The sequence below is a fragment of the Humulus lupulus genome, chromosome 8 (assembly GCF_963169125.1).
Source record: "Humulus lupulus chromosome 8, drHumLupu1.1, whole genome shotgun sequence".
Classification (NCBI taxonomy): Eukaryota; Viridiplantae; Streptophyta; class Magnoliopsida; order Rosales; family Cannabaceae; genus Humulus; species Humulus lupulus.
The window spans coordinates 22,219,180-22,243,410 of record NC_084800.1 but is presented as its reverse complement, the minus strand read 5'-3'; the positions used below and the strand labels follow the sequence as shown (position 1 = coordinate 22,243,410).

The 24,231-nt window shown below is 40.6% G+C and overlaps 1 protein-coding gene across 1 annotated transcript; it reads right to left on the bottom strand.

Annotated features, from left to right (window-relative positions):
• Positions 1–18,394: 18,394 nt before the first annotated feature.
• On the bottom strand, positions 18,395–22,112 carry LOC133793566 (uncharacterized). Its single transcript, XM_062230887.1, has 8 exons — positions 21,996–22,112; positions 21,488–21,559; positions 21,008–21,105; positions 20,823–20,864; positions 20,470–20,568; positions 19,740–19,845; positions 19,351–19,537; positions 18,395–18,592 (listed from the first exon to the last, which is right to left on the bottom strand). The coding sequence occupies exons 3-8, from the start codon at positions 21,020–21,022 to the stop codon at positions 18,565–18,567; spliced, it is 477 nt and encodes a 158-aa protein (XP_062086871.1). The 5' UTR covers positions 21,023–21,105; positions 21,488–21,559; positions 21,996–22,112; the 3' UTR covers positions 18,395–18,564.
• Positions 22,113–24,231: the final 2,119 nt, after the last annotated feature.

Here is a 24,231-nt window from a genome sequence, read left to right as displayed (position 1 = left end):
GATCCATTGAGCTCCCTGTGACCTTGGGAGACTACCCAATCTCGGTGACCAAGATAATGGAGTTTGTGGTAGTAGATTTACCATCTGCCTACAATGTGCTGCTCGGGAGACCCGCCCTGGTCGAGCTGGGGGCAATTTCATCTGTAAGGCATCTGACCCTTAAGTTCCCGACCCCTAGCGGAATCGGGACATTAAAAGGAGACCAACTGGCAGGGAGGGAATGCTATAGCATCTCCTTGAGGGGAAAGAAGCAAATGAGTGCTCAGGCACTCGTTATCATACAAAATAAAGATGGAACGGTCTTTGAAATCAACGAGGAGATTGATCCAAGGATTGAGGAGAAAGTTGACCTCGAACCTTTAGAGGAGCTCGAAGAAATTCAGCTCGAGGAAGCTGAACCCTTGAGAAAGGTGAAGGTCGAGAAACACCTCCCAGATAAGACAAAATAGCAATTAATTTGCTTTCTGAAGGAAAACCAGGATGTCTTCGCGTGGTCACACTCAGACATGGTGGGGATAAGTCCAAATGTAGCGAGCCACGCACTGAACATAGACAAAAGCTTCCCCCCGAAGCAACAAAAATGAAGACAGCTGGACGAAGACAGAAAGAAAGCATTAAAGGAGGAAGTTGACAGGTTAAAAGCAAACCATTTCATTAGGGATGCCTGTTACCCTGACTGGGTGGCCAATCCGGTGTTGGTCCCAAATCCCAATGGGACGTGGAGAACCTGTATTGATTACTCGGATCTCAACAAAGCTTGTCGAAAAGACTGTTTTCCGCTGCCAAGGATTGATCAGCTCGTGGATGCCACGGCGGGGAATGGCCTGATGTCATTCATGGATGCCTATTCTGGATATAACCAGATTCCCATGCATGCCCCCGACCAAGAACATACGAGCTTCATCACAGATAAAGGGCTCTACTGCTACAATGTCATGCCGTTCGGACTCAAGAATGCTGGAGCCACGTACCAGCGGCTCGTAAACATGATGTTTTCGGAACAAATTGGGAACAACATGGAGGTTTATGTTGATGACATGCTTGTCAAGTCTCAACTTAACAAGAACCATGTTGATGACCTCGAAGAGTGCTTCGGTGTGCTTAGAAAATACAACATGAAGCTAAATCCTCAGAAGTGCACTTTTGGGGTATCTTCGGGAAAATTTCTGAGCTTTATTGTGAACTCTCGTGGAATCGAGGCTAACCCCGACAAGATCAAGGCCTTGATTGACATGCCTTCACCTCGGAAGCATAAAGATGTCCAAAGCTTGACTGGCAGGATGGCAGCCCTAAGCAGATTCATCTCGAAATCAACGGATCGTGGCCTTCCATTCTTCAACTTATTGAGGGGAAGTAAGAAGTTTGAATGGACAGAGGAGTGTGAGCTGGCCTTTCAGAAGCTCAAAAAGCACCTAGTTGAACCACCCATCCTGTCAAAACTTGAGACGGGAGAAGTATTGTACCTATACCTCTCAACCACCGAACACGCGATAAGCGCAGTGCTCGTTCGAGAAGAAGAGAGGGTGCAAAAACCCGTCTACTACATCAGTAAAAGATTACTGGGAGAAGAGTCAAGATATCCATTGATGGAGAAACTCGCCCTTAGTCTAATTCATTCATCTCGTAAGCTCCGCCCCTACTTTCAGGCACATCCCATTCATGTACTGACAGATCAACCACTTAGACAGGTCATGTCTAAACCAGAAGCTTCAGGTTGACTTATTAAATGGGCTGTTGAGCTCGGACAGTTCGAGATCACCTACCATCCGAGGACGACCATTAAGGCGCAGGAATTGGCAGACTTTATAGTGGAATGTACTGGAATAACCGACGACGAGGTAATAACCACGGCCCACGAGCTATGGAAACTTTACGTCGACGACTCGTCAAATGAAAACGGAGCAGGGGCAGGGGTTATTCTGATCACCCCCGCAGGGAGTAAATTTCACTCCGCTTTAAGATTTGGCTTTAAAGCATCGAATAATGAGGCCGCGTACGAGGCTCTACTCGCGGGACTACGAATAGCAAAAGAGCTCAAGGCTAAAACTATACATTGCTATAGTGACTCCCAGCTCGTAGTTAATCAAATTTTGGGAGAATACCAGGCTCGTGGCACAAGAATGGCAGCTTATCTGGAGAAGGCAAAATCCGCATTAGATTATTTCGAGTTTTATGCAATCGAACAGGTTCCCCGAGAACGAAACTCAAATGCAAATGCCTTAGCTCGACTCGCCACCTCCGTCGAAAATGAAGAGCTGAATGTTATACCCATAGAACACCAATCAACACCCAGCATTAGTGAGCCGGAAGAGGAAGATGTGTGTATGATCGAAACAGAGCCAACCTAGAAGACCCCGATAGTTGATTACCTCGAAAACGGAATTCTTCCAAAAGATCGGAATCAGGCTCGAAAGTTGATGTATCAACTTCCTCGGTACACCATTTTAGACGGAAAACTATACAGAAGGGGATATTCCATGCCATTGCTTAGGTGTGTAACCCCCCCCCCTGAAGCTAAGAAAATCATTGAAGAAATTAATGAAGGGTTCTGCGGAGACCACACCGGGGGGCATAGCCTGTCCAAGAAGATCATACGCCAGGGATATTTCTGGCCAACCATTAAAACGGATTCTTTCGAGTATGTGAAGAAGTGCGACAAATGCCAGAGATTCGCCACGATACCCCGAGCTCCACCATCCGAACTGACCATGTTGACATCCCCATGGCCTTTCGTGGTATGGGGCATCGACCTCATAGGCTCTCTCCCGACTGGCGAAGGCGGAGTAAAATATGCTGTAGTCGCCGTTGATTACTTCACGAAATGGACGGAGGCTGAACCATTGGCGACCATAACTTCGAAAAAAATCCTTGATTTCGTTGTAAAGAGCATCGTGTGCCGATATGGAGTACCAAGGAAGATCGTATCCGACAACGGAACCCAGTTCGATTGCGACCTATTCACCAGTTTTTGTGAGAAGAACGGTATAATAAAGAGTTTTTCATCAGTGGCCCACCCTCAAGCGAATGGTCAGGTCGAAGCCATTAACAAAACTCTCAAGAGTTCTCTAAAGAAAAAGTTGGAGGAAGCAAATGGACGATGGCCCGAGGAATTGCCTCAAGTCCTTTGGGGGTATAGGACCACAGCTCGGACATCAACAGGACATACCTCGTTCTCTCTAGCATACGGCTGCGAGGCAATGTTGCCCATCGAAGTTGAAATCCCAACGATCCGAACTCAGACCTACGACCAAAGTTCAAACCATACTCAGCTCGAGGAAACCCTAGACTTGATCGAAGAAAAAAGAGAAGAGGCTCAGCTGAGAAATGCTGCTTACTAGCAACGCACTATTAGATATTTCAACAAGAGGGTTCGAGATCGAAAGTTCGGAATGGGAGATCTGGTGTTGAGACGCGTATTCTTAGCAACCCGAGATCCAGCAGCTGGAGTGCTCGGGCCGAACTGGGAAGGACCATACCAGATAGAGTCAGTCATCCGACCTGACGTATACAAACTTGCGAGATTGGACGGGAGCCTAGTACCGCGAGCATGGAATGGCGAACACCTTAGACCTTACTATCAATAGTGTAGGAAGTGTGTTGCCTGTAACCATGATTTTCTATATGTATTAGCTTGTCTGTTTTTGAATTCCATCAAATAAAAGATCTATTTTGTTCAATATGTAATCTCTTTTTGTTTTTTATTTTTGCAATCTCTCTTAATTTAATAACCTATGGTCACACTCATAGGATATTAAGGGGGCATCATTGGTATATATACCATCAGCTTAAAAAAAAAATATATATATATAAAGTATTTGGATGCAACCAAGTACGCGAGCATAGATAGTTCGGACATAACCGAATTATCAAAAAGTATTTGGATATAACCAAGTATGCGAGCTTAGATAGTTCGGACATAACCGAATTATCAAAAAGTATTTGGATATAACCAAGTACACGAGCTTAGATAGTTCGGACAAAACTGAATTATCAAAAACATAAAGTATTTGGATGTAACTAAATACGCGAGCTTAGATAGTTCGGACATAACCGAACCATCAAAAACTTAAAACATTTGGAGTTAACCAGAAGTGCAAACCTAACAGGTTTGGAACAAACCGGCCAAAAAATTAATCGATAATAAGTAGGAACCTAAACCTACTTCGAGATGAGTCGAGATCGAGGCTGGAATATCTTAAAAAAAAAAAATAGTTTCGAACTCTTAACCTCGGAGCAAAAACTGAGGATGAGGAAAAGTGACTAAACAAATAATATAACCAAATCATATACGTTACATACCATATAAGTACTTTCGGGTTCATGGTTAAAGTAATATCCGACCTTGATAAATAACGAGGTCGGAAGCGGATAATTCGAACAAACTATGCATGAATGCATCGAGTTTCGAGCCTAAAATCCAAATTATGTTTGTATGAATAAATAAACATAACTGATTCATCAACATAAAATGTGCAAAATATTTCGAGCCAAGAAATGTAAAGCATGTAAAAGAATAGTTAAAGAAATTGTATCAGCCCCGTGGGCATAAATTAAAATAATTACAAAATAGGGGGACGCAACCCCAATAAATGATCTCCCCGAGGTCAGATTCAAGGAAGAGGAGTCTCCTTGGCCTTCCCAGCATCTGTAGCACCGGATTCCTCTGGACGAATAGCATGACTATCCTCCTGAACTTCCCCCGAAATGGCGTCTTGAGCAGCCTTTTCCTTCTCGAGCTGCTCAGCCTTCTCCTTCTCGAGCTGTTCAGCTGCTTCCTTCTCGAGCCGAGCATTCCACCTTTCAAGAAGCGGCGCCTCATGAGGACCTAAGAAGCTGGTGTCTAGATCTTCATTGTAGGCCCACATCCGGTACATGGCTGAGTCGACCGCCTTCTCTTTCTTCTCTTTGTACTCGGCAAGGAGACGAGCTTTTGCATCCTCCATGATGTCGAAGGTGGCGGCCTTGTCCTCTTCAAGCTTCTTATTGGTCTCCCGAAGCTGGATGATCTCTTTTTTATGCTCCTCGAGCTCAGCCTTCAACTTCCCGAGCTCGGTGGCCATACCCTCACGCTCCTTAACTCCCGCCTCGAGCTTCAGATTCGCTGCCTTCAGATCATCGCTCGCCTTGAGGTGAAGATCTTTCGCCTCCTGAGCATGAATCTTGCTCGAATGGATCTCATGGTTTAGCTGGTAATTGAGCTGAGCAGTGAAAGCAAGAGCCTGAAAAAGAAATAAACCACCATTAGCTCCAGGTCAGTATGATTACAAGTAGAAAAGGAAGGAGTATAGAAGAATACTTACCGCGGCGGTGTGCTCGATACTCTTCTCATAAAGAGCAGTGCAGTCTCGGGTATCGTTTAGGCACTGCCACTGGGGAGCTTCGAGGCTGCCATAGCTCTGGGCGATCCGGGACATGACATCCGAGACCAGCGTGGATCCATGGGACCCAGCAGCATTGTCCACCGCATATGCGTCCATATGGATGGAGATTGATAGCTTCTGAACTCGGGAAGCAGAAGGCCTTTTGGAAATCGGAGCAGAGGATGATTGACCCACCACAGGAGGTGGGGGCTCAACCATGATGGGGGCACCAACCAGCATAGTCGGTGCCACCGCAGAGGCGACGGCCTGCGAGGATGGCGCCGTCGTGGAAGTGCCGGCCTGAGTAGTCGACGCAGCAACATAGCTCGGAATCGGCGGAGTAAGGGGAGGTGTTTTCTTGGACCTCTTAGAGCCTTTGCCCGGTTGGCCGGTCTTCAGCGACCCCGCCCTAGGGCATTTGCTCCTCTTGGCACCAGCAGTGTCGATGAGGGTGTCAAGGTCGAAGTCCATCTCGCCTGCACAAGTCACAACACGATGAGTAAAGTGAAGCACACAAGTTGTTTCAGTGTCACAGACATATAGAGTGATGATAGAAGAAACCTAACTGGAACTCTCCCCCAAGCTCGAGCTTGGGGACCATGAAATTCCCCTGTCTTCAGAGGAGGCGGGGGGAGTGCCTTCCCTATAAGTAGGTGATAACCTCGAGAGGTCCCTATAATCATTGGTCCCGTACCGCACAGCTATCCCATTCCACACCTCGTCCGTGGTGTACATTGTGTCGTATTTCCCGAGCCCGCTATCAAACCTATGGACACAGTCATCTACCCAACTCCATATGTAGAAGTGATATCTATCCTGTGGGCGCGAGACTAACCTATTGGGCCTGTGTTTTAGTAAAGTGGGGGACCACATTCTCGAAGTAGGGAGGACTTTACCTTCATCTGAATCCGAGCTCGAAGCTTCATCATTGGCCTCATTCCCAGACCGTGGACTCCTCAGGCGAACTGGGAGTGATGGCCTCGTTTCTCTCCTCGGAGGAAGGGCGCCTGTGGGCAGTGGCACCTCCTCCCAGTGTTCATATTTTTTATTGGACCAGTCAGAGGTTGACTGGCCCTCTCCCAACAGCCCACAAGCTCGGAGCTTGCCCTCGTGTAATAGATACGAGAGAGACCTCCTGCCATAAGGGAGTTGGAGCAAGGCCTCTCTGTGCCCCTTCATTGCTTCATCGGGGGTGGGACGCTGAAAATTAGCTGAAAGGCGAGACACATTTCAACTAAATATGGATTTAAGAACTAAAGTCTCGAGCACAGAAAACAAAGGTAACGAGAATACTTACAAATCCTCCTGAACGAATAATGTCAAGACGGGGACAGACCATCTGTCCAGAAGAAGGCCCTTTTGAAATCAGGCGGGTGGTTGGGAAGATCCTCAAAAACCTTCGTCTCCTTGGGGTAGCTCGAGAGGTAGTAAAAGCCATCCCCTCCCCGAGCTCGGGAGAGGTTACTTTTTAAACAAAAGAGATAAAAAATCTCTTGAGGTGAAGGTCCTTTCCACCCCAGCTCGTGGTACAAGGACCTCAGGGCAGACAACACCCTGTACGAATTGGTGTTGAGTTGGAACGGAGCCAACCCTACGAAATCAGTAAAGTCTTTGAAAAAAGACTTCAAGGGCAGCAGTGCTCCCGCCCTCATGTGCTCCTGGCTCCATGCCGCATATTTCACTGTGGCGTCGCGGCCGCCAGGGGCGAAGCACCTCCGTTCATGACCAGTCGGAGCTCAACACTTCAAGGTGCCTGACAAACCAAGGCCATGGAAAGCCAAGATTTCAGTTATTTGGCTGCTTGTGGTAACCGAGCTCCAATAGAGCTCGGCCTCGAACATCTCTCTCCTCGACTGCGAGGATTAAGGTTCCCCCATTAGTGAAAATTTGATCTCTTCAGGGTGGTATGCGACAGTAACCTTTAAAGCAAGATCGAGAGGAATCGGCCTAGGACCTGAATTGGATTCCGGATTGATGGCCTCCCAAAGAACTCTCCTCTTCCCCTCTATGACTTCGTCTATCTGACGGCGGTAGTGAGCTCGAATGTCCTCTTGCTCGTGCGCAAGCTCGTACTCTCTTATCCGACGTTGATTCCGGGCGAACAACGATTCTGGGCTCGGAGATTTTGGCTCGTAAGGGATTGCCAGCAATGACCCCCACCGTCTTTCCAGATTCTGTGACTACTAACGAGAAAGAAAAAATGGTGAGGGCCATGCATGCAAGAATCACGAGCTCGATGGGATGAGCTCGGAGATTTAGGAACAAGACAAACTAAATATTAAGACCCTTATTGAGGAGTCAGGCGTGTGTACCATGAAAAAGAAAGGGATTATGGATAATTCTTTGAAAATCCCGAAATTCAAGGGAAAGAAGAGTGGCGGTTAACCAGGAAAGGCATTCTTGGGTTTCATGCATATGTCAAGGACAAGGGTTTTTACCCGAAAACTTAGTATACAAGAAACGTCGCCTAATTTTTTTTTCAAAACCCATAAAGTAAGAACCTCATTCAAACATCAAAACTGGGTATGAACCAGAGATGTAAATCCAGGATGGAAGTCCAAAAAGTATAAGAGCTTATCTGATCAAAACCTCCTATCGTATTATGCTAAGGACGTAAACCAGTATATACACGTACACAGCAAGAACAGCGTGAATAAAAACTGACAAAATGGAAAACAAAAATTGCATACTTACACAGTAACGGCGATTGCAGAGAGATTGTCGATTGAAGAAGAGGTTGCAAATAAGAACTCATTGACTCGAACAGACCAGGATTTCTTTGTTTCTTTGGCCGAGAAAACATGCGCGGGACAGAACTTTTTAGGGAGGTCTCTGGTTTTCTTTTTTCTTCTTTTCTTGCTTATGGTGAACGAAGGTAAAAGTGAAGGTGAAGAGTGGAGTCTTGTATAAATAGGTGGGAAAAGGGAGTTAATCTGGAACGTTGAACAAAATCCTTGCAAAATCCAATGGTCAGGGATCAATGACAAGATAGCGCCGAAAAGGTGTCAGAGGGACGATCGTGGGCGTGTTTCCAAGGTACTCAAGTACCAAAAATGAGCAATACCCAATTGACGCGTGTCCATTTTCAAGAGTGTATGACGGTACAGTTCTCAAAGAAAGTAGTTCAAAAGTTTCCTTCTCTCAGCATTCGAACAAATACTTTTGAGGGGGCAAGATGTTACACCCAGATTTCGAGCTATGCAGATTATGACCTCGAAAGTTGGATTCACAAATAAGCGGACTCATAAGGATGGAATCATGCTCCAGGATTGTATGTCGAGCTTACAGGATGTAGACGACCTCGAGTATGGTGACCTCGAAGTATTCATGATCTCGAAAGATAGCTCCGGGAACACCCTCATCTTCAGGGACGACTTCGGATCAGGGGTCCCGAGCTCGACGCACGTACGATCTCGAAAGCCATGTGGCCTCGGGAGATGTTTCTAGCTCGATAGATGACGGGAAACCTGGGAGGCTAAAGCCTTAGAGATACGCGATAACCACCTTGAATATCTACAAATGTTATAAATATGAGATGTAATCCTCATTTATTATTGTAAATCCCCTAGAATCATGGGATATTATTTGGTCAGTTATACGTCCCCTGATCTTCAGGAGACGTTTCTTGTTATATCTGATTATAGGCATTTAAAGCCATTTATTTTATTTACACAAAAAGAGTAACTACCCAAAATATGTGGGATAGTATTCTGCAGCCTTCCCTATAAATATAGAGGCCATGCACCATTGTAAAGGACCGAAATTCTGATTCTTGAGAGAAAACTCTGAAGAATTCATTCCTGAAGAATTCTCAGAGATAATCTTGAGTATTATTAACAGAGACTCGTGGACTAGGCAGATTTAACTGCTGAACCACGTAAAAATCATGTGTTTACATTGTTTTATTTCAATTGGCCATTTTCAGTTATTGTTTACGTGCTCTTCTTTCACTGTTTGACGAAAAGCGGCGTCAACACGTGTAAACCCCGAAATATACAAAGGTAAGAAATTTATGACTTTATTCTTCAATAAATTTTCTGGGTCTATTTTTTTTTTTTTTTTGTTCATACGATAGATCAGGGCTTGGGAATGAAGAAATTTGGTATTTTAGTCACCTCGATAGAAATCGACAAGCCTCGATAGGCCTCAATTACTAAGTCCTTGAAGGCCTCGACTGGCCTCGGCGGAAACTGGTGAAATTTATGAATTGTAGGAGTTGAAGACATGCCTTGATATGTTTAGGTAGATATTGAATTTCAATGTTCCTCGATAGGCCTCGATTGAACATAGAGTTGGGTGAGGCCTTGACACTACTCGATGGGCCTCGATGTTTGCTCTTGAATTTCTTGTGAGAAAGTGTACTTCGTTGTATACAATGATCTCGAACATTTCAGATCGCATTTTTTTCTTTCCCCTCAATCTCCAACCACAATCAAGATCCTTGCAGGTAATGTACCACACATCAGTACTAGATTTCTTCGCCATAAACTCAAAATTATTCTTCATCGCAAATATGGCTACTTTGGTTTTCAATTCAAGCTTGTTCTGAAAGAACTTTCCAAGGTGCAATTCTCCTGAAGCTTTGCCGGCTGAGGAATGATGTTGATCTGAGGCCTCTATATCCTGTTTGGTGAACATGGGAGCATCCACGTTCTACGAACTTCACCTAAGTCCAATGGAGAACTCCCTCTAAAACTATCATCAGTTCTACTTGGACCCGGACGACTACTATTGGTCTACAGATTTTGATGTTAACCCAATGAATGCACGCGTATGCCTATCATTTTTTATAACGGTAGGTTTGACGGATTATGAGAGGCATGTGTACGCGACCTCAATTTTCAAGTCATACACACATTTATCCACTTCAAGCTCGTCGTATAGAATGTCAACCAGTTGTTCATACGTCACACCCTTCTCCAAAGGCAAATCTTGATTTTCAGCATCCCTGAAAATCCAATCCCTATTTTCTAGTTTTCAAACACCATTGAATGCAACAAATATGGAAACAGTCAAATCTATATCAAAAGAATAAAAATAAAAATAGGTTAAAAATTAAAATTATAACATAAAACAGCAAAAAATCGAATTCTATCAACATATGTCGAGGCCTATCGAGGTCAAACTATCAAGGTCTATCGAGTACAATCAAGGCAGGAAATCCAATGTAATTATTATGACCTATCGAGGTCTATCGAGGACAGTCGAGGCACATTGAGACTGACTGCCCAAAAATTTCTTATGAACCCATCGACGCCCATCAAGGCACATACTATATATTAAGTTCTATGCCTTTATCGAGGTCCATAGAGGACCATCAAGGCATATTGAGGTAGCCAATTGACATAAACGTATGAGGGTTTTATCGAGGTCCATCAAGGACCATCGAGCCTCATTGAGCCAGACAAAAAACCCAGAAAAAACCCAGAAAGGAACGAAAATTCATTCCGACAGTGAAAAATTACAATAAAACATGAAGGCATACACATATCTGTTCGAAATGGCACAAGCATTGTAGATAAACAAGTTTCATCACTACACATAACAAATATATACTTCCCCATACAATTTTTTCCCCTACATCCGAAAGAGAAACCAAAATGAAGTTTCTTGGCTTGAAAGGATTCACAACTTGCTCCTAGATTCGAAATACAAAATGAGCTCGAAAATTAGTATAGATTAAGATAATGGTAGATGCCTTGTGTGTGAGAGCTTAGAGAGATTGAGAGGGAGAAGACAATAAGAGAAAAAAAGATGGAAACTTATGTCAGGGGCAATTTTGGGAATGAAAGGGAATACTAAGATAAAAATGTCATGATTTTTTATCTAGGTATTATTTTGACATATGACTCCCTTTTATGCATCAAAAATCAAATTTCTCTTTTTAAATAATTATTATTGTAAATATCTAAAAAATATCCTATTTTAATTTGCTTAATTATTTATTTATTTAATATTATTTAAGTTTAAGTCAATATCTCAAAAATATCATATTTTAATTTGTTTAATTATTTATTTATTAAATTTTATTTAAGTTTAAGTTATGTTTACAATCTATCGTTAAATATATGAATATTATGTTAAATATAAGAATATTCTATTAAAGTTAATGAAAAATATAAAAAATTGTTAAAACCAAGAATTTTCGTTATCTACACACTTTTTATATAGAAGAGATAAATACACATTATAAAATATCATTATTATAATAATATTTAATATAAAACTAGATATTTAATAATTATATTAATATAAATTCAAATGTTATAATTTATCATTATTATAATAATATATAATTTTAATTTTTATTAAAATTTGTATCATTTATATTTAAAAAGAAAACATGTCATTTTTTTTATTACTTATCTAACTTATATAAATATATTCATATTAAATAACAACAAACATTATAGATACATTATATGTAAGTTTCGTGCGTGTACAAATAGTATGACTATGTAAATACATAAGAGAATTAGAATAATATTTCTCTTTTATCAAGAATAAGCAAGATTCTTCTCCAATTATTGATGTGTGATTTGAATAATATCATAAATATTTTGTACATTAAATATTGTAGATTGTGATCTAAAATGTTATCATATTTTTTCAAATCATAATCCATGTTTTAGTTAATTTTTCTTTTTAATATGCTTATGTCATTATTTTATATATAATATTGTTTGTTTATTTAAAATTTATATGATTATCATACAAACTTAATAAAACTAAGCAAACGTGTATTGCATGTTGCTAGCACCTAGTACAAAGTAGAAGTTTGAAGAAAAAATAATAATTACAACTTAAATAAATTAAGCATAACTAACTTTTTCCTTTGTTGCTTGCCTCCTTGTTTAGGGAGGCAGTGCTTAAAAAAAAATTTTTGCCTTTGTTGATAGAGAAAGAGTAAGAAATTAATAAAAAAATAGTTTAGATTATAATCAGTTTGTTATAAATGTAGCTTAGTCCTGTAGCAAAGGAAAATAATTTATATATAATATAGTAGTCGTTGGAGCTTGTTACACCTAGATTTCAAGATAAGAAATTATGACCTCGAAGGCTGGACTCGTCGAGTGTGAGATCGAGATATATAAAAACGCATGTTCATGGTCTAGCTGTAAAACCCTCGAAGCAAGACGGCAATCTCAAAGATGTAACCTTGAGATTCTTTCTAAGCTCAAAAGAGCATAGCATCGGGATACATCCGTTAGCGAATGCCTTCAGACCGAGTAGTTCGAGCTTAAAAAGCACAAGCTCGAAATGTGACAGCCTCGATGGTATCTATCTGCTCCGAGCAGGTCTTGGAATAAGACGACCAGTTCATAACCTGTCTGTAAACCTTGACTTATGTGATGCTGGTTGCTGACCTCGAAGATTTGATGAGCCATCTGAAGTAACGCATTTTGTACGTTTAAAGATATTTATTGTTGTAACATCCCAACATTAAAGGGATATTAACAAGCCTATTATCCGTTTCCTGGTCTTCAAGGGACGTTTCCTTGTATATAGAAGTTACAGCATTTAGTATCATTATTTCAATTAATATGCAAAAGTATCTTCCCAAGATATGTGGGAATGAACTCTGAGAACTCTCTATAACTAGAGAGGTCATGAACACTTGTAGAGGGAGGATCTTTTGATATCTTGAGAGAGAACTCTAGGGAATTCATCTATGAAGGATTTCCAGAAAACTCCAAGTTCTAATAAAATAGACTCGTGGACTAGGCAGATTTAACTACTGAACCACGTAAAACCCTTGTTGTTCCACCATACTATTCATCTGCACCATAGCTCATATTGTTTAATTGCTCTACATTTTAAGTTGACGAAAAAAAACGTCAACAGTTTGGTGCTTTCATTGAGAGCATTAAGTAGTACGAATCTGAGTCTAGTCATTCGAAAAAGCCTCCCCGATTAGCTATGGCCGCAAATGATCCTAATATTCCTGAAGAAGAAGTCAACTATCCGTGGCGTCCTGGGAAACAGCCAATGACGAATCCAGAACCAGAGGAGAGAAGTGAGTCCTCCGACTCTCGACGACCCCCAGCACCACCGGCCCCTAGGGACGACGAGGACATGTACTATAATCCCGAGCGATATGTTCCCATTGTGGAACTCAAAAATTGTCAGTTGAGAAAACAGTTGGCTGAGGCCAAGAAGCGTAACGAGGAATCAGCTAGATTGGCTGCGGAGGCATAGGCAGCTCAGCCTCAACCTCCGTCTGAGGTCCAGGTTCAACCTCCGCGAGATGTTCATGTTCCTCCCTGCAGGCCTCGTGGGCGACCTCACAAAAATGTCTCCACAAGAAGAACGGAGTAACCTCCGCCACCAGCAGAACAACATGCTCCCTCGAGGCCCCAAAGAAACACCCGGGCTAGAGCTCCTGTTAACTCAACTGCTGAGTTAACAGCTGAAACTGGGAATAACCGAGCCCTTGCAGCGACTCAGACTCAGAATCCTGGTAATGCGTAGAATGTTCCCGAGCCAGCACAGGCGAACTCGGGACCATCTAAACACCGAAATGGGTGGCAACCACCATCACCCATACAGCACCCTCCGTCGCCAATAAGGTATTCCTCACCGTCTCAGAGAAACATACAACCGACTCAGGGTGATAGGGAAAGGCGGGCTGGACAGAAGCAGGGGAATGGAGAAACTGCTAGAGGACAAAGAGGCACCCAGCCTACAAGAAGCCAAATGTCTCGGTCTCACACTATAGAGACGAGGCAACCTGAAAGGAATCCATCTCGAAACAATCACGCAACGAACCTCGCCAGCAAAGAATTAGGGGACACCAGATCAGTCAGTATGTATGATCAAGGACGCAGAAATACTGGGAACCAAAGGAACCACCCTTACTTGCGGGAACACCTAAATCAAAATTTGGGTAGTGGTAACCCCTCGAACCCAGACTTGAGAGATCGCCTAAATGGGCGCAAGGATCCCATGCGAAGGTGCGAGCCTAAAATTGTGATTGGCGACAACCAATTTCAGGCGAGAACCCCCGTGGATCCAGTTCAGGAGAGAATTGATCAACTAGAAAGAGCATTTAGGCTTTTACAGGATGAGCGAGGCCAAAATCGGGACAAAGATTCTGATGAGGAGCTCGAACCATTCGCTCCCCACATTTCCAACACTCTGTCTTCTCAGGGGTTTCAAATTCCTCATGTCCCACCTTTTGAAGGGAAATCCGACCCGTACAGTCACTTAAGTACATTTAACACTATTATGAGAGCAAGTAATGTGGGTTACAAGCTCAGATGCATGCTGTTTCCAGCATCGCTTACAGGAACAGCAATAATCTGGTTCGAAAAATATAAGAGGCATTCAATCACTTCTTGGGATCAGCTATCAAGGGATTTGAAGAAGCAATTTAGAGCCATAATCAGGATAAGGCCCGAGGCATCGACCCTGACCAACGTCCAACAACAACCAAATGAAACGCTGAAAAGCTACCTTACAAGATTCAATCTGGAAGTCGCCCGAGCTCGTGATGTAGACGAAATCGGTCATTTAATGGCCGTCCAAGCTGGGGTAATGCCGGGAAGTCCCCTCTGGGAAGATACGTAGAGGAAGCCTGTGAGGTCCATAACCAAGTTTAATCGACGAGCTCAGAGGTTTGTCAATGTAGAAGAAGAGAGGTCAACGCTAAATATGACCTCTCAGCCCATAACTACAACGACAAACATAAACTCTGCCTCGACCTCGGTGGACCCATCAGCCTCGAAGCCCCTATGTAGAAAACCCTTCCAAAAGAAAGAAGAATGAAGGAAGTAACCCCGAGGCGGAAGGGGGAAAGAAGAAGAAATGAGAGAGTTATTTCTCCGTGTACAAGGTGTACACCAAACTCAACGAGTCTCAGGAGAATATTTACCTAGCTAATGAAAACCAGGTCTCTTTCAGATGTCCAGACCCCCTTAGAAACCAAAACTCCAAGAGAGACTCTAGTAAATACTGTTGATTTCACAGAGATACTGGACACACTACTGATGAGTGCAGGCAACTGAAGGACGAGATCGAAGGCTTGATCTTGAGAGGATACTTCAGGTAGTATGTCAGAAATCAGAACAATAATCAGGCTTCTACCAGCCAGAGGACAGCTGCACTGCCGCTTACCCAAAACAAAAATTCCCGAGCTAGGGAAGACGAGAGACCCCCTCCGATTGATGGAGAAGATGTTGTAACCATCTCGGACGGGCCACATCTCATGGGATCGGGCAAGAACACACAAAAAAAAACCGTGAATGAGCTAAAAACTGGTGACAGGTCCCCTTATGAACCCGAACCCAGAGCTCTGAAGTACCAAAGGGTTGAATCTCAACCTATAACCTTTACTGAGGACGATGCGTCCCATGTTCAATTTCCTCACAACGACCCACTAGTCATCACTCTTCAGCTCGCGAACAAGAGGGTTCACCGAGTTCTTATTGATAATGGGAGCTCAATGAACATTCTCTATAAGGCCACCTTAGAAATGATGGGACTCGCGCTCCGTGACCTAAAGGCCTGTGCAACAATGTTGTATGATTTTTCAAGAGAAGGGATTGTCTGTATGGGGTCCATCAAACTCCCTGTGACCTTAGGAGACTTCCCAGTCTCAACAACCAAGATGATGGAATTCGTAGTAGTGGACCTGCCATCGGCCTACAACGTGCTGCTCGGGAGACCCACCTTAGTAGGGCTGGGGGAAGTCTCATCTGTAAGGCATTTGGCCATCAATTTCCCAACTTCTAGTGGCATCGAGACATTGAAGGGAGACCAGCAAGCCGGAAGGGAATACTATAACATTTCCATTAGAGGATAGAAGCAGACGAGCGCACAAGCACTCGTCATTATTTAGAATAAGAACGGGACAGTCTTCGAAATAGATGAAGAAATCGATCCAAGATTAGAGGAAATAAGTGGATCTTGAACCATTGGAAGAGCTCGAAGAAATCAGGCTCGAAGAAGCAGATCCCCCGAAAACAGTAAAGGTAGGGAAAAACCTTCTCGAAGAAAAAAAATAGCAATTAATTTGCTTCTTAAAAAAGAACCCGAATGTCTTTGCATGGTCGCATTCGGACATGATAGGGATAAGTCCGAATGGGGTGAGCCACACATTGAATATCGACAAAAGCTTCCCTCCGAAGCAGCAAAAGCGAAGACTACTGGATGACGACATAAAAAAGGCCCTTAAAGAGGAAGTCGACAGGTTGAAAGCAAACCGATTCATCAAGGACGCTTTTTACCCCAATTGGGTGCCCAACCCGGTGCTGGTCCCGAAGCCTAACGGGACGTGGCGGACATGTATTGATTACTCGGACCTCAATAAGGCAGGTCCTAAGGACTGCTTCCCTTTACCTCGGATCGACCAGCTTGTGGATGCCACGACAGGGCATTGACTCATGTCATTCATGGATGCCTATTCTGGATATAACAAGATTTCCATGCATGCCCCTGACCAAGAGCATATGAGTTTTGTGACAGACAAAGGGTTGTATTGCTATAACGTCATGTCATTCGGGCTCAAGAATGTTGGAGCCACTTACTAGCGACTCGTAAACATGATGTTCTCAGAATAGATAGGTAATAGGATGAAAGTTTATGTTGATGATATGTTAGTTAAATCTCAACATAACAATAACCATGTTGATGACCTCGAAGAATGCTTCTCCATATTACAGAGATTTAACATGAAGCTCAACCCTCAGAAGTGCTCTTTCGGAGTATCTTCGGGAAAATTCCTAGGCTTCATTGTAAATGCCCAGGGAATATAAGCAAATCCAGACAAGATCCAGGCTCTAATTGATATGCCCTCACCTCGAAAGCATAAGGATGTCCAAAGTTTAACTGGCAGGATGGCGGCGCTAAGTAGATTTATCTCGAAATCTACAGACCGTTGTCTTCCATTTTTCAACCTTTTGAGGGGACGCAAGAAATTCGAATGGGCGGAGGAATGCGAGTTGGCTTTTCAAGAGCTCAAGAAACACCTCACAGAACCCCCCATCTTGTCAAAACGCATCACGGGAGAAGTTCTATACCTATACCTTGCTACAACTGAGCACACCATAAGCGTGGTACTCGTGCGAGAAGAACAAAAAGTGCAAAGGCCTGTGTATTATGTTAGTAAAAGGTTACTGGGGGCAGAATCGAGATATCCCTTGATGGAGAAGTTAGCTCTCAGCCTAATCCACTCATCTCGAAAGCTTCGACCTTATTTTCAGGCGCACCCCATCCATGTACTGACCGATCAACCACTAAGACAAGTCTTGTCCAAGCTAGAAGCCTCAGGTCAACTACTCAAATGGGCCGTTAAACTTGGACAATTCGAGATCACTTATCATCCTAGGACGACCATAAGAGGTTAGGCCTTGGCAGACTTCATAGTGGAATGCACTGGTGTAACCAACGATGAAGTTATAACCCCGACTCGCGAGCTGTGGAAACTTTACGTTGATGGGTCTTCCAATGAGAATGGATCGGGGGCAGGTGTCACTACAAGAAAAAATGCTTTTAATAACACCGAAAATATGTTATCAAAACATATGATAACACTTTCTGATGTGTTAAGACCGACTATGTTATCGTAGGTCAGGGTACTTTACATAACACTTTATCAGTGTTATACAGATGTGTTATTGTATTGCCAACGATAACACAATTTTTGTGTTATTTTAATATATAGATAAGTGTTGAATTATGTTATTTATATTCGATTATATAACACTTTTTTTGTGTTATACTACACTTTAGTATAACACTTTTTTTGTGTTATACTACACTTTAGTTTAACACTTTTTTTGTGTTATACTAAACTTTAGTATAACACATTATTTGTGTTATAATACACTTTAGTATAACACATGTGTTATATTAGCTTAGAGAAACATAATCTTTTTTTACTTACACAAAACTAGGAAAACAAATATGAAAGTTGAAGCCAAATAAGGTAACATAAATAGATTTTTATTAATTACTCAAATGTAATTACAATATTTAGTCTCCTAGTCTAGGCTTAAGAAATCATATTACAACATAATTTATGCCCAATTCAGATTCCTTTATCACTAAATACAAAACAGGAAATGTATACAAAAATTAGTGAAATACATTCTTCCATTCTTTGCATCAATATCTCGATGACTTTGCAGTTTCTTTGAAAGTGTTATGCTTCAAAAACAGGTCAGTAAATGCCACCCTCAAGTTCTTAACCTCTCTATCTAATTCACTTGGTGTCCTTTGCCTGCAAGATCCTAGAAAATGGAGTAGGATCCACCAAAAACTGAGATAAGTCTACAAATCAGTGCTTGAAGTATCATACAAAAATAAAACTGTAAAACCCACATAGCTCTTACCATTTTCTGAAAGTTTTTTAAAGACTACAGTATGTATTCCATCTTTTAGATACCACAAATTGTCAACAGCAGCAACTAAACTATACTAAATTTCTATGACTAGAATGATAGTAAATGTAGAAGCAAATATTACATCTTTATGTTAATAAAACAGATCTAATGATCCACAGCACAAAAACCAATTGTTATCTTAAAAAATAAAAACCAATTGTTATCCACAACTTAAAATACAACAAAAAAAATTTAGTCTCATAAGAAAAAGCATTCACTGCCCAAAATAGAGGCAGAGATTAACTAACTTGTGTATATTTCAAAGCATCTATTCAAACCAATCACGTCACAAGGCACATATTGGTGTAACAACAGACACATATTGGTGTAGGTTCCTTAACATTTAAAAAATAAATAAATCCTAAATAAGGAGTAACAAAAGCAACAGTGTAACACTAAATCTTCGGGAAACACTGCTAGAACCATTGGAGTTAAAATATAATTGCAGCTGCATTAGGGAAACATAAATCAAGAATTTTATTTTGAAGCTTCTCTCCAGTTAATATACAATATGGACTAGCATCCTAGAAACACCAATGACTCAAGAAATCAAGGAAATTGGACAAAAAAAGGACTTCTGGAAAAACATACTAATGCATACTCACACTTGCTTGAAAAACTTTGAGGTGTTAGGAATGTCATCATTTGCAGGAGGCAAGGAATTTGTTGCTAACTCATGAAGCATAGATTGCACAGATAAAAATTTCTCCCTCAGCAAGACATTGTACTCGTACAAACATTTGAGATTCTTTTGAACATCAGACATATCCATTTCTGAAGAATCCTTCAACTCTTTAGCAAACAGCAACAAAATGGAATAACTACCGAGGCAAAGTAAATCCAAAAATGGTTAGAAGAATTTCCATAAAGAATGAAAAAACATTTGCTCTCAGGCTTATGGCTTCAGAAATAACATTTCACAGCACCCGTCCTTGCCTCAAATAGGATGGCAAAGAAATGGACTAGCGATCAAAACTTCAGAGTAAGTTGTTACCTAAGGTAGGTGGTAGAGGAATGTTGGCATGAGATAAAGAGAATGAAACAAGCTGGGATGAACTTTCCTTGCATGATCCACCAGATTGTTGTTCTTCCTCATGTTTCTGGGACTGGAAAAGATGAGCATTTCAAAATTATAAAATTCACGAGTACTTGATACAAAAAGATGTGATTACATATACATTTTTAAACCAGAAAATATAAAGCAAATAACACCCAAACAAGGAGGCAATGAGCTAGTTATTTATATCAAAATATCATTAAAAAAGAGGTTGATATGCAAAATATCTCTAATAGGTTTGCAAACTAAGAGTGACATGGGCCATATTTTGAGCAACACCACAGTAAGTTAATATTTTGAACTGGCTTTTACAGCAAAAACTTATGGAATCTGGTTTAACTTCATATTGTCCATTTAAAAAGCTTGTGGAGAACATTGGACCTTCCAGTGGCAGCTTAAGATGGGACCAGAGACTAAGGACAGACATCAACGGTGAATGTACCATCTCAAATTCCTGTAGTGCTTTCTCATCAAACTTTCTAACATACGTAGTAGCGACTATCAAATAATGGTTGTCAAGTAACTTGATTACAATAGTCAACTAGAGGTAAATAGATTGGAAATATTGAGAGATGACATCGAAGTATGCAGAACACTCTTACTTGAAGATATGTAGTGAATAATAGACCTTGCGTTAACTGAAATACAAACATGAAAAGCAACTCACGTGTTCACCCCGAGAATCTGACTTCTCTTCAAGACTCAAAGCAGTTCCTAGTATCAGAGACTTGGTTCTACAAGTGTGGGAATGATTTGGAGCAGGAATCTACACAGAAAAAAATTCAAAATAAAATGACATGAAAGAAGATAAGATTAAAATTAATTAACTTCGGGAACAGACACACAGATGGCTACCTTAGAATCTGTCTGCTCTGTTGCCTATGTTTTTGTGATGATCCTTTTCCGCTGATAGATTTTAGCATATCACCACTGCAACATGATCCATTTTTCTTGTTGTCGTGGTCATCATCTAATATGCTAAAGCCCCATGGACAAGAAAAGATGAATAATGCTTCTTACCTGTTCACACTTTCCCAGGCTCTCCTTGTCACCTGTGTAACCCTGATAATCATATAACAGAAACGGTCATAGCCAGCAACAGAAAGAGTAACAGAACAAGTCATAATGCTGTATTTTGAAAGCTGAATTACTGACTTGCTAACAAACTGGTAAGGAGCACAATGTAACTTGCATTAAAGTCTTACCTTGAGAAGTTCCATCTCTTCTTCAGTAGGACAAAATTTATTAGATTTTCCACCTCATCAACATCTAATACTGATTCATCCATCGCTAGCACTGCAGCCTGAGAGGATGCATGCCACTAGTGTTAAGTAAACACAAAAAGAGTAACCAAACATGTTATTGTTCCATATTATCAAAACCTATAGAGGAAAAAGACTTCAAAATTATGTGAAACGAAAAAGGATAAAAATTATCCTTATATTTCATGTTTTGATCTCGCAAAATCCTAAATATGTGTTGTTTTCAGTCCCAGGCTGAAAGTATCGATTGCCCATACGTAATGAAAGAAAAACAGACAAATCAAATTAAGTTAACCAACCCATTATCACAGGATTTCATTTAAGAATTCTATATCAAAGAATCTGTATCCACATTGAAGAGATAAAACTATCCATGTCTCCAGATTATTCAAGTAAAAATAAGATCTTCAAGTAGAAGTTTACCATCATATCAGGAAGCGGCATCTTAACTTTTGTGAGCATAATTTCAGTGTTGTTTGCCCTCCTCGGGTCAATCTATAGGATGTAACATGGAAACAAATGGGACAGAAGTAACATCATAAATATCAGAATGCAAAAGAATAAAAAGAAATATCAATGAGAAACGACATCCTTTTTTACAAGGACACTGAATCATTCACGAAATGTATCTAACAATTGTAACAAGATCAGAAAAGCAAAGAAGAAGAAGAAGAAAAAGAAGAAGAAGAAGAAGAAAGAAAAGAACAGAGCAGAAAGGACCATGGTAGGAACCCAAATAGAAAGAACACATAACAGTAGAGAAAACTAAGAAGAATAGGCAAAAATAAATACTGTATGGCTGAATTAAATGAAGAAATGAAAAAGAATGATAACATAGGCATTTCTAGAAGCCTGGGACCTCTCAAGAAAGCTCAAGCAAGGGCTTCTTAATAATAATGCTAGAAAAAATATTCAATTTCTATACAATTACCAGGTGAACTTTGTCAGTTTTGGATCCAGTAGACTTACGACGCCCTCCAGCTTTACCCCTTGAATCAGCAAGTTTAGGGACTGTTGCAGAGAAAAGACTCTATCTCTGACACATCAAATTCTGGAGAACTAAAACAAAAGGAAGCAATATTACTAATTGAGAAAGGTAGAATTTAAAGCTCAAGATTAGAGCTTTTTCCATTTTATTGATTTGAGAAAGGAACAAGACAAGGAAGAGAGTGTATGTATTGAATTGGAAGCTAGCAAAGCCTATAGAGAAATAATTCGAAACTATATATAAGTGGTGAAAAATAATATGATTACGTGTCAACACAGCGGTTAACAACAACCTCTACCTATGACAAGATTAGAACATTAGAAAGAGATTTGGAATTATGAATTATGAGACATCTATAGACCTTGTATTGTTTACCTTGGGATTGATAATGAAGATTTTTCCTAGTGGAATTTCGACCTTAAGGTAGCTAACTTCATCTGTATCTCTATTTCCAAAACCAGCTTAGAATGGACTGCGATCGGCAGGAAACAAGGATTTGATTTCCTGAGAAAATTGGAAAACTCTAGTTAATACCAATAAAGCAAACATTCAAACTCAGATTTAGAGCATTGATCTCTTTCATATTTATAGAATACCAATAATACTTATGCCCATCAGGGCAGGTATGCTCACTCCAATCACATTCTGGAAGTTCAGGCATCTGAGGATTTGCAGGCACTGCAGCTCTGGGAATATTGCAAGCAACTTCCCGAGAACTGCTTCCAGTTGGTAGAGGCTGCATTAAACATTTCATTAAAATAACATAGATAAAGTTCTTAATTTTAAAAAAAAAATGAAGCAGAAGGAATGCAATATAATATTCTATTGAATAAACCCCTTCAGATGCTGCAAGCACTCTTCTGGCCGCACTCAATTGAACACCAAAAAAGGGACATATAGATAGAAGTTATTAAAAAATAAAAACTTCAACATATAACAGACAATACTAAAAAAACTGCAAATTAACTAGCTAAGATTATTATTGGTTCGGAATACGGTTGTCCACTAGTCTGAGACCACTTGTGCTGCTCTAGCGTTTGTTTCAATGGTTGCATCACATGCAACTGTCTTATCACATGCAACATCTTATTGTTCCTGGAGAGAAATTTGAATGGGGCACTTGGTTATCAATTATAATACCAAACAGTGACTAAAAGGATCAGTTATGAAAAAAGAGAAACAGTATGAGGAATTCCAGTTTACAAATAAGTAGAACAGAGCAAAACCTTGCTTCTCCATTCCTAACTTTCTTAGGTTCTGCAAAACGTACAGCTATTGGCTTATCACAACCCTTCAGTGACACCAAAGGAAAATGGAAAAATAAACAGAATGAATAGATAATAGACGCCTCCACATATACGATGTAAATTGCAATACATATATTCATGGAAGAAAAAAAATGTTACCCTCATTGTGTAAGTTCCGTTTGATGCTCTGATTGCTGCAACAGCCATGTCTGGATGAGAAAATCTTATAAACCTGCATCCTTAAAAAAGAGGACCAGATGTCATCATGTCAATATATAATTAATCAAGTTTCTACACTCATAATACTTTCAACCAAAAATTTATGCATAAAATGTAACAATAGAAAGTAATAGTAAATTATTGCACTACCAAGTACCAATGCATTCATGCAAGAGAAGATTTTGGAATTTTAGCACATCATTTGATTTTAATTGATTGTCCTCTACAGATAGAACAAATTACTAAATATATCATACGTTTCTATAGTTTACTTGTTTCTTTCATAATTAATTTCACCCTATAAGAAAACCTCTATTTAAGTACGCATATTGTAGAACATATAACTTCCTAACCTAAGTGAGCAAATAGAATGCTATGCTGACTTTATTTATTTGAAAACCACCACTGCCGTACATTGCAAACATAATGAGCCACAAACATCAATTCTCAACATGGAAATTAACAAAAGTTACTTCATCCTATAACAGGCAGAAAAAGAAAAAGAGCACTTCATTATAGTGAACATACCACGACTTTGCTTCATTTAATCAAGAATAATGTAGACTTCTTCAACAAAACCATATGGAGAAAATATCTGGCCAAAAAAAAAAAAAAATCAATAAAAACAAAAACAAAACTAGTAAACATGAAGCACAAAATAGTAAATGTTCAATAAAAAAAGTGAATGAAAATATGCATTCCATATGTGAGAC